The sequence below is a fragment of the Chelon labrosus genome, assembly GCF_963514085.1.
Source record: "Chelon labrosus genome assembly, chromosome: 4".
Lineage (NCBI taxonomy): Eukaryota > Metazoa > Chordata > Actinopteri > Mugiliformes > Mugilidae > Chelon > Chelon labrosus.
This window is the reverse complement of record NC_140340.1, coordinates 26,897,990-26,909,754: the sequence shown is the minus strand read 5'-3', so window position 1 is coordinate 26,909,754 and position 11,765 is coordinate 26,897,990. Positions and strand designations below refer to the sequence as shown.

At 39.0% G+C, this 11,765-nt stretch overlaps 1 protein-coding gene across 1 annotated transcript; it reads left to right on the top strand.

Moving 5' to 3' along the window:
- The first annotated feature begins 2,936 nt into the window (after nucleotides 1–2,936).
- LOC311487553 (interferon-induced GTP-binding protein Mx-like) lies at nucleotides 2,937–10,125 on the top strand. The gene is made up of 12 exons (XM_084543862.1): nucleotides 2,937–5,071; nucleotides 5,405–5,542; nucleotides 5,663–5,817; nucleotides 6,414–6,552; nucleotides 7,030–7,228; nucleotides 7,317–7,395; nucleotides 7,476–7,598; nucleotides 7,696–7,837; nucleotides 7,928–8,080; nucleotides 8,183–8,259; nucleotides 8,333–8,590; nucleotides 9,325–10,125. Exons 1-12 carry the CDS (start codon nucleotides 4,789–4,791, stop codon nucleotides 9,577–9,579), a joined length of 2,001 nt encoding a protein of 666 aa, XP_084399988.1. The 5' UTR covers nucleotides 2,937–4,788; the 3' UTR covers nucleotides 9,580–10,125.
- Nucleotides 10,126–11,765: the final 1,640 nt, after the last annotated feature.

Here is an 11,765-nt window from a genome sequence, read left to right as displayed (position 1 = left end):
TACTTTACTTTCAAATGACTATTCAGTTTTGTACAAGGCAGCTCTGTCCTCTTCATGTATTGTATAGTCACGATCAAAAGATTATGCCTGGTTGCTGTTTGTTTACATTGATATGACTTGTGCAACCCTGTTTTTGACCCTCTAAGCATGTGGCCTGTATCAGTGTAATAAAGTAGATTGAACATCCATGTATGTATAGCAGTCTGATACCCATGACAAATGTGTACAGTTCCTTGTAGTGAGTGTGGATGACATGTTACAGGGATTCATGCTAGTAAAGCTGCACAAATTTGTCCACAAATGACTCGTCTTCATGTATCAGTTCAAATGTCTTTGTTTAATCTGTGTGGGTGAACTCTGACCTTTGACCCGCTAGCATTGTTTGAACAGAAACCAGGAAACAGGAAAGTGCTGTCTTTCTGTTTGTTATCAGAAACTGTTGCGCATAACTTTCCAACAAGACAAGACTTTTCACACAAAAGCAAAATCTCTCTCTCTCTCTCTCTCTCTCTATATATATATATATATAGAGAGAGAGAGAGACAGAACTGTGAAAATGAAACTCCTAAATCTATCATCCATGCATGAACGTAACATCCTTACATGCCTTAACACCTCTCCTGGGAACAGCATCACCACACATAATAAAGCGCAAACAGAGCTTCCAAGCAATTTTCACTGTTTGCTGACACACAGATAAAATACATATAGACAACAACAATAATGTATAGAAAGAAAAAGGACCCCAAACACCAATAGAGTTTCCAATGCGTAGAATGAATTTGTTTGTTACCAGTACATAGATCCAAACATTTAAAAGTTATTACTGCCAGTAGCAGTTGCACCCTGTGCAACGTAACAGCCTAGAGAATATAAAAGCAACAGCAGTAGTAATGTGGCCATCTTGTGGCTGAATTGGCCATGTGCCATGATCATTTTAATGGAGGAAAAAACATGGGTGAGACTCCACCCGTTTACTTTGGTTTGGTCATTGTAAATATAATTGCTGAAAAATTGCTGTCTCACAGTTTGTTTTGTATGGGGACGTGTAGCCATAGACCAGTCAGGGGGCCCATGATGACCCCTGTCCACTGTCAAATGTGGCAGGTGAGCATCAGAACTAGACCACAGAGCAAGCACTTGAGTTCACCTGCACAAATGTTAACATTAAAATATATGGAATGAGGCAACGTAAATATTACTTTTGGAATAAAATTTACCTATTTGGATATCGATTAGGCATAACATTATGACCACCTTCATAATACTGTGTAGGACTCCCTTGTGCCTCCAAAACAGTTTTGACTCATCAGAGAATGGACATGGGCCTTCTGAGGGTGTCCTGTGGGTCCTATGGGTTGAGGGGAGAGGCCTCTGTGGATCATCCCACAGATACTTGATCAGTTTGGGATCTAGAGAATTTGGAGGCCAGGTCAACACCTTGTGCTGTTCTTCATGTTTTTTGAGTTGTTCCTAAACCGTTTTTGTGTGTGTGCCTGTTTCAGGCTGCATCCTGCTGGGGATGGCTGCTGCCATCAAGGGTTGTCATTACTATGGGGTGGGGGTGCCTGGTCTGGTTTTGGTGGGTGGTACATGTCTAAGTAACGTCCACATGAATGCCAGGTCCAAAAATGTCCCAGCAGAACATTCTATTGTCACAAGATGGTCAATGTTATTCACTTCTCATGTCAGTGGCTTTAATGTTGTGCCTGATCAGTGTTTATATAAATTACAGAATTACAGAAGGTACAACATTTTTTATATATTTAGTATAAGTGAAAATGATGGCTAGTATCTTTTCCATCCATCTTTTATACCACGTAATAGATCACATTTCCAACAGATAACAGTAGTAGTTGTTTTTATATTAAGCTGCCCTAGTCAATATTTTAATAATACTTTAACAATATCAGTGAAAAGCATGCTATGCTTAGTCATATTTTGCATTCACACTTTGACTCTTACAGTGAAGATAGTAACCAGAAAATGTGTAATACTATTATTAAGGAAATGTGTAAAAATGTGAATTTCTTTTTTTTTTTTTTTTTTTTTTTTTATTATACTACATCAAATCTTTACACTCAGAACCAGAAACAGATAATGGGTCTTGTGATTTCAGTCACTGATTGTGTTAACAACAATGCAAACAACTGCAGTAAAGAGGGTTTAGTTGGTTCAATATCATTTTCCTAATCTACCGCATCAGAATCACTTCTCTCTTCTACAAACCATCACTCCACATGCAAAACATTTGCAAAAAAACACGCTACATAGCTCTCCTTACAATCTCCATGTTACCAGCAGAAACATTGCATGACGTTTTGTTGCCCTGAGGGCTGTTTACAGTGGAGCAGGTCAAGGTGGAACATGTCCCCACGGAGAAATCTCCAAGATAGAGTCTTGCATACACAACAGTAAGTTCCGATCTGAAGAGGCATCTAGCTGGCAAAAAACATCACAAAGTAGGTTCTTCTCAGTGATAATTGGTTGCTGTCGGTATATGAACTACTATATTACTATACTGTAACTAGACCCAGTTTTTGTCCTTTTTGTATGTATGTACAGTGTGTGTGTGTGTGTGTGGGTAGGTATGTGTGTTCTCTTGCGCAGCTATCTTTCTGAGGACTAGCCTGAGTTTTAGACATTGGAGTGAGGACATTTTGAAAATTGAGGACATCGCTACTTTGCAGGGATGTTTGAAAAAATAAAGACAAAATATAGACACCTGGTATTGGATAATGCGCTTAACTCCACACATTTCCTTTTCAATCAACATGATCACATGATAACCATATGCCGATATGTTGTTTAATGACAGAATCACACTATAATAATTTGTCTTTAGATTTATTTATTAGTTTACTTAGTTAACAGCTACAAGGACAGAATATTTTAAAAGGCTTTCATCGCTAATGTACAGACATGCATTATGTCAATAGAAGGCCCTTTCAAAGATAAAAACATGGGTTTATGTGTGCAGTATAATCTTAAGTTCCAGTTATATGAATTTCCTGCCAGTAAAATGTCAACTGTCCTGACATCACTGACCTGACAGCAATATATAAATGAATGAAACTACAGTCAGTACAGTCATAGCTTTTATTCTTTATTGGCCATGCTTATTAGATAGAAGAGGACATATTTCAGGTTCTTTAAAATGTGGCACTGGTTGCCAGCAGAACATAAGAAGAAGTGTGATAGTTACAAAAATGGAACGAGAATTTAAAAGTCTAGCTTGAGCCTTAACTTAGTCTTAGCATTAAATCCTAGCTGTACCTAAGGGAGCAATGCATGGCAGTCCAAAATGCTTCACAGAAACTTAATCAGTTGTATTGAGATTAACAATCAGACATACCAAGAGAACCAGCAACACTTTGTTTACTACTTTAAAACCCCTTCAGACCCACATTTCTTCAGCTAGGCAAACATTTTTTTCCAACTTATTTCCAACTTATTTTAATTCCTCTCTAACATGGAAACAAAGGGAAAATTTTATTTTTTTGCCAACTCGTGTTTTTATTAGTATTTTTTCATGTCCATTGCAATGGACTCCAGGACTAGATGGGCGTATAAAACTTAGGAAAAATTGTTTTGTTGAAAAGTTTTTTACATAGTAATTCATCAGGTATGACCTAGTCCTAAACAACTGGATGTTTGCATATTTGTTAGTCTGTACAGGTCTGATAATGCACATGAACTTGTATCACAGGAAGGGAACAGCAGTGAGGTCATCACCAGGAAAACACGGAACCTGCAGGAGAGGGAGATGCCATGACCCGAGATATCGCTGGTTAGATGTCAAATTGGGATATAGTTGGGTTTAGAGCCAAACTGGAATCTGGTTAGGTTTAGGGCCACATTGGTTAGGTCAACTGGGTTCTGATTTCTCCTGAACTAGTCGTTTTGAAACCTAGTGTACTACTTTGCATGGCATGAATGTTAGTGTTGTCAGCCATCAAATTGAAGATCTCATCTGGTATATACTGTTTGAAGTATTCATAGGGTCACGGGATGTCTCAGGATTCTCATAGCAAGTGTTAATGATCGAAGTGAATGGCCTGTGACGCCACTTGATCCCTTCCTCAAGTTCTTCTGGCATGCATAGATCTTCTCCACTGTCCTTGTGTGAATCTAATAACAATGCAATCACATTTTTAACTAATTTTATGTATTTTCTTATGCATTACATGCAACTTAGATCTCACATACAAGACATACAATTGATGAAAACCTCATAAAACCACTCTTAATTTCTAAACGCACCATCTGTGCCACTAGTCTCATCTGCCTTATTTCCTGAATTCAAGGAGTCAAGTTAGATAACTCCATTTACAAGATGTTCAAGGAAGTTTTCGACTTTTTACTCTACAAGAACATTATGTGCAAAATAAATAAATATAATGGGATATCATACTTTACCTAGCTTACAGGGTGTCCATTGTCATGGACATCTAACTTTAAAAAAGTCTCTTAATTAATAATATGAGTTATATTCAAAACTGAGCCAAAGTCATGGCTCGATTGTGATTGGATAATCAGGATCCAATCAGCAACCAGCAATGCTCACATGACTCAATCACAACGTTTTTATTGGTTTAGAGCCACAAATATGTCATGTCCATTCACATGGACGCAGGGTCTGACCATAACACTGTGAAATAAAGAGGACACACCCTTGCACTTTGTCCATTTCAGTGCCTGAGTTATGATTCAGAAACTTCTCGCGTCAGCTATTTCCACTTGAGAATACAGTGTGCTTCTAGCAGAGGTGAGGTTACACAGCTCTTTATGACTTTATTTAGCCTTGTGGTGTTGTTTTATTATTTATTTTGTTTCATAGATTTTTTTTGTTTGTTTTTTTTCAGGAGACAAGCAGCCTCCACCATGAACAGTCTGAACCAACAGTATGAAGAGAAAGTGCGCCCCTGCATTGACTTGATAGACTCTCTTCGCTCACTGGGTATAGAGAAGGACTTGGCGCTGCCTGCTATAGCCGTGATAGGAGACCAGAGCTCTGGGAAGAGCTCTGTGTTGGAGGCATTGTCAGGAGTGGCTCTGCCAAGAGGAAGTGGTAAGTCATTACAAAACACTACTTACCGTTGGTGTGTAGCTTGCTGGCTAGCAAGTTTCCTGTTTTCATGCAGAACTCCACACCTGACCATTTACATCAGTTCAATAAACCGTAATCATGACAACATGGTCTGAGATCAAACGCTCTCAGCTAAACACATAGCTCTAATTTAACCTCCCTTTCTCCAAACTTCTGTCCTGTGTCAAGTCAAGGATAACTTTCAACAGCCTGAAATGCACAAATAAAATTGATTATAAGTTCATGAGATAATAAGTGTGTGGCACTTTGAGTCTGTTTCAATAATCACACTTTACTCACCAATCGCTCTTGTAGGCATCCAGACAAGATGTCCTCTGGAACTGAAAATGAAGCGAAAGAAAGAGGGAGAGAAGTGGTTTGGAAAGATAAGCTACAAGAACCATGTGGAGGAGATAATACATCCTGGAAATGTGGAGAAAAAGATTCGAGAAGGTACTGCATACAGAATTCCTAAATTCATTAACAAAAGCCAAGAAGTCATGGACATAACTGGTAGTTCCATTTGGCGCTCAGGGAAACACCATATCACGTAGCATATTTTTTTATTTTCAGCTCAAAATAAAATGGCTGGGTTAGGTGCAGGTATCAGCAGTGACCTCATCAGTCTGGAGGTCGCCGCCCCTGATGTTCCAGACCTGATGCTCATTGACCTGCCTGGCATCACCAGGGTGGCTATGAAGGGACAACCAGAGAACATTGGTAAACAGGTAAGGCCAAACAAAATACTTTCGGTCCAGTATGCTACTGGATGCATTCCATCCAGTGGAAGGTTGTAATTTACATCTGAAAACACTTTTAGTATTTCATTTCAAACCAGACAGCATTATGGCTCTCAGTACAACTTTAACATGGAAACTGTTAGGGAGGAATACTATTAACTACACAAACTATCTATAGGCAAGTGAAATTATTCTCTAACAGAAACAAAACAAAAGTTTGACAGTCATCAGAGCTCAACAACCGTTGATGTTAAGTTACTGACTAATGACTAAACATCAGTTTTGGTCACTATACTGTTGCACCTCTAGGGGTAAGAATATAAGGGTTTTCTGCATTGTCGTTCCTCAAATTGTTGTGTTCTTTTGCATGCAAATGACAACATCACTGCGCGGTAGATTTTCAGTGCTACTATCATGTAATTGTTAATTATTTGATGTGAGGTGTTCTAACGCTAGAGATTTTAATAGTTGCACAGTTTATGAATAAAATTCATTAGAATGAGATTTAATACTTTCAAAAGACTTCAGTACATCAATAGATATATAGCCTATAACCTAACAGGGCTATGACTGAATACTTTCAGATCAAGAGACTGATCGAGAAGTTTATCACAAGACAAGAAACCATCATCCTGGTTGTTGTTCCATGCAACATAGACATAGCAACCACAGAAGCTCTGAAGATGGCACAGCAGGTGGATCCTGAAGGAGAGAGGACAATGGGTAATGAAGCTGATTTTGAAAAAGTGTCACATGGTTCTTAGTAATTTTTTCTCTTACACTGCCTGCTCTTCTCACCAGAGACTGCGCAGACTGTGTATATACAAGTTGCATAAATTAATTATGTAAGTTCTGGTTTTAGTTCTGTGTAAGAACCCTGTATATCTTGGTGGTATTGCATGTGCAGAAATCAGAGACAGTGCAAGCTTTCTCTTACTAAACTAAGCTATCTTTTTGTTTAGTACGCGTTCTGTTTAAATAGTTTTCACTTTTAAGTTGCTAAGTAATTTAGACTGATGTATAATGAATTTTATGCTGCAGAGATCATTGTCACGCTTCGTTTCAGGGTCCTTTACTATTGCAAACTGTCACTACTATGTATCTGTGCACCAAACAACCATAAGAGCTCTCGAGTTGTCAGTTCAAATTATCCATCTAGTGTTACAGGGTGGCAAATACTACAGTTTTTCTCCCTCTCAGGTATTCTGACCAAGCCTGACCTGGTGGACAAAGGCACAGAAGGGACGGTTGTTACAATTGTGCACAATGAGGTGATCCCACTGACAAAGGGCTACATGGTGGTCAGGTGCAGGGGTCAGAGGGAGATCACAGAGAATGTGTCTCCTGCTGAAGCAATAGAAACAGAGAACGACTTCTTCGAAAATCATGCGCATTTCAAGTAAGTCCATTCTCATCCAAACTAGTGTTAGATCAGAGTGACAGATTGTGTCGCATGTACTTTGTATCTTTTTTTATTTTTGTGGTAGGGTTCTCTATGATGAAGGTCAGGCCACTATTCTTAAACTGGCAGAAAAACTCACCATCGAACTGGTGCATCATATCCAGGTGAAAACTTCTCAATGCTCAGTGGTAGATAACTTTACCTACTCCTACTCCAAATGTCTAAACCCCCATGCGACTCGTAGAAATCTCTGCCTCGACTGGAAGAACAAATAGGGAAGAAACTAGCACAGACTCAGGCAGAGCTGGACAAACATGGCAACGGACCCCCGACAGTGTCAGCTGAACGACTCGGTTTCCTCATTGGTGTGAGTTTACTGTTTGACCATTTTTGCATCTTCTAAACAGAAGTGGGCCTTCTGGAAAAACTAATTTGTCATTTTACTTTAACCTGTGATATTTTAGAAAGTGACAGCATTTACACAGGATGCCATCCATCTCACGAAAGGGGAGGAAATAAAATGCGGAGTCAAGTCCAATATCTTTTTCGTACTCAGAAAAGTTTTTTCAGAATGGAAGGATACCATTGAGACCTCTGGAAAAACAAGTAAGTGAATTAACAATTAGAAAACTGCTGCTTAGCATGTTGTATTATCAAATATAAAGTAATATACCTTTTATTGCAATTACATTGCAGTAAACAATAATATTGAGGGGGCTCAGTATGAAAAGAATTACAGAGGAAGAGAACTGCCAGGGTTCACCAGCTACCATATTTTTGAAACCATGATCAAGGAGCAGATTGAGCAGCTGGAGGAACCTGCTGTTCTTAAACTCAAGCAGGTGGCAGGTATATCTTCTCATGAAACTACAGTAACACATAATACCTCCTAGTTATTACTGTTTTTGGTGACTTTCATTCCGCATGTGATTCGTATTCTTTTCTCTTTAGAAATCGTAAGGAAAGAGCTGTTTCAGTTGGCACAGAGCAGCTTGGTTGGATTTCCTAACCTCATCAAAACAGCTAAGGTATCTTCTTTTTCAGCTGCAACTGTATACGAGCCCTGTTCAATATTTGCTGACAGTTGTTTGTGTAATTTAGATGACGATTGAAGCCATCGTAAATGAGAGGGAAACTGCGGCAGAGTCCATGCTGAGGACTCAGTTTAAGATGGAGTTGATCATTTACACTCAGGACAGCACATATGACAAGATGTTAGGGAAGCGAAAGAGGGATGACGAACAAGATGGGTTTTTCCTCTCTGGCTTTATGACTAAACGCACAAGCAAAACTGTGAACAATGACAGCAACAGGGATGCCATGGAAGATTATATGGAGCGTGTTAAGTCCTATTACCAAGTAAGTGTCTGTACATGTTATGTACATGTGTTCATGTGAAGTGCACAAGTAGGGCTGTATATGTCTATGATTCTGGCAAGGGATTTAAAAGGATCTTCATTGTGTGGAAAATATACAAGAAAATTTTAAATGACTGCCAGGTGGTCTAGGACTGTCTGCCTTAGCATATTCTCCAAGTCTCCAATTTTACCACAAGATCTGTAATCAGAAAGAGACTATGCTTGAAGATAATGTGAGGCCATCTGTCCAAAAGTTGAAGTGGAGCTTGAAGTGGACCGTATGAAAGGATAATGATCTGAAGCACACAAGCAAATCCACCAAGGAAGGGCCCAATGTCATAGGCTGGTGTACGGTTATGCAAGAGCCTAGATTTCTGCAACAAATTAAGTGCACCACCTTTACAGTGTCTGATGGCTGATTTTCTATGAGAACCTACCATAGTGGTCTTCAAAATATCTTCCCTCTGCTTTTTGAAAGTAGTGTTCAAACCTGTTACAAGTTTAAAATATTCTAGTGTCAGCTCAACATAAATAAAGGCAAAAAATAAGCATTTAATGTTCAATACAAACCACTCTAGAACCTCTCTGACAGCTTCTGGTATAAACCACATCTGCTTCAAGTATACATACATACATATATTACAGACAATGCAGATTAATTTGTGAAATGAACAGATAAAGGAAGACCTATTGTTTTTGTTTTACACTCCTACTTCTTGCATCTCCAATCCACAGATCGTTAGCCAGCGCCTGGCTGACCAGATCCCCCTAGTGATCCGCTACCAGATGTTGCAGGAGACTGCCGTCCAGCTACAGAGGCAGATGCTGCAGATTCTTCAGGACAATGGGAAAAGTGGGTCCCTGCTTCAAGAGGACTGTGGCATAAAAGCCAGGAGAACAAACCTCCAGGATTGCGTTAAGCGCCTGTCAAAGGCACGCTCTCAGTTGACTGAATTCAGTATGAACATGTACAACTTTAGCACAAGCTGAAAAACTGACTTTGAATTTGTATTCTTTGCAGATTTCTATTTATCTCAAATCATTGAAAGTTTATTCAGTATTGTCAACTTTTGTATATTTTTCCAGACTCACTTTTGGGTTTTATGTTATGAATGAAGCACTCACCTGAGTTGACTTAAAAACATAAAGGACATTGGTTAGGTGCCATGATAATGTCAGATAATGCACACGCTGTCTTTGAAACTTAGAATGCATGAAATACCAACTTTAAATTGTGCTGTTTACATTTGTTTTTTGTTTTTTGAACTCCAAGCCACACGAGGATGAGAAGGCAACTATACGTTAATTGTGGTTATAAACACATTATCATTTCCCACATCAAGGTAATCTTTAACGGCACATAAAACTGTCAGATGTCATCAACAGCACTTTTCAGATGAAGTTAAACTTCGGTTACACACTCAGGGCCGTTTCTTGCTATATGCAGACTATGCAAATGCAGAGGGCACATTAGCCACCAGGGGCCCCAAAGCTGCAAGTTCAGCAGAATTAAAATTATCTGTATTTATCTGTAGCTATCTCATGCGTTTATTATATCCTTTATACGCTTAAAAAATACATTTAAGATAGAAATTAAATCAGCTGCAATGATAAGCTGTGGCTAGTGTTTTTGAGTTATGATTAAGTCAAAATCGTTGGACGTCACTGTCACGCACACGCACTGAGTAACGTGCGGGCCGACGACAGTTTAACAAACAACGTTATGGCATCAAAAAGACATATATTAAAACAACAAAAAAAACTTCATACATTAAAATTCCGTTTTAAATCATTTTCCCATGAACATTTAAAATCATATTTGTATCCCTATTTTATTGCATTGTTTGTGTTGTTCTTTTGATGTTTTATGCATTGCTGTTTTTTGTTGTAAGGTGACCTTGAGTGCTTTGAAAGGTGCCAACAACACGGCTTTGTAGCCCGTTACGCACATCCAAGGTTTAATGGGAGGACTTTACTTTTGACTACACACCACCTTCAACTTTTGCCCACATTCTTCAGTCCTTATGATAAAGCCATATTGTTCCCAAATAAATGTGAAAATATATGGTGCTGTTAATATCGGAATGTTTACTTCCCGCATGTCGGTGTCGGACCACTTCGTCTACCGGTTACATATAGGATACACTATAAATAGTGTACACAAAAATTGAGGTTGTAATCTGCACGAAACTAAGAAAACAGAGTGGAGTTACGTTTATCCACGAACTATAGGAGAAATGAACAAGGAAGTTGCGAAACCACACGAAATAGAAACCTAATTTAAGTTTCGTTAACAGGGATCCGTGACAGGGCGCAGTTCGTATCCGCGAATAAAACAGCACTCTCTGCCATGCTGTTTAACATCGCTCACTTCCAGGGAAGAGAAATGTAGTCTGTCTACACCACTATTTATTATAAGAGAACGACACATCCCTTTCAAAAATGAATGCCACACTATTTTTGGATTCTTATAGCTGGTTCTTCCGACTGTCAAGGATGTGCGGATCATTGCGAGAGCCGTCCTTCGCAGAAACCCAGTGCGCGTCTGCTTGTGTACTTACGGTACAGATGCTGGGAGAGGCTAAAATGCGTCAATAATAAAAAAAATTTAAAAGTTTATTTGATGGATTCTGGTTCAGGTTTAAAAACGGTTTACTTTACTTACTTACTACTAGGCTGGCACAATTACTAACTTGATTCTTGTTCACAGTAACCCTGACTATGCTGTACAATATTTCTAGTCATTTTAGTGTACAGTTTTGAAGAAAATTAATGACAAAGTCACCCAAACTATCTAAAAGCGTCCTGACACTTGTTTCAATTCATCAAACAATCCCACCTCAAGATTGATGTGTCCTTCTCACTTTCCTTTTGACATGCTTTTGTCTTTACGTCTGGGAGACATAGAATCTGCTTGCAGGCACTTTCCATTTCAATGACTGTCGGCTCATCATTGTTGACCAGATCAATTTGTCAAGGTGGACATGCAGGATTCTTTTGGTCTTTCATAGTGGTGAGGATTATGTCAGCACATGATGGCAGGAGGAAGTTGAAGATTCCAGAACTGATGGCTAAAATGGCAAGAGAAGAAAAATTATTCTCTTCTGCCTTTCCTGCCATTCCAAATTACCCTTTCCAATAATGGTTTGGCTGCAGAAACCATGAGAGGTGTTGGG

Coding starts and splice junctions, on each gene's coding strand:
- LOC311487553 (XM_084543862.1), top strand. CDS start 4,789: ATGACTTTATTTAGCCTTGTGGTGTTGTTTTATTATTTATTTTGTTTC. Junction 5,543..5,662: donor GGAGAAAAAGATTCGAGAAG/GTACTGCATACA, acceptor TTTTATTTTCAG/CTCAAAATAAAATGGCTGGG. Junction 7,599..7,695: donor GACTCGGTTTCCTCATTGGT/GTGAGTTTACTG, acceptor GTGATATTTTAG/AAAGTGACAGCATTTACACA.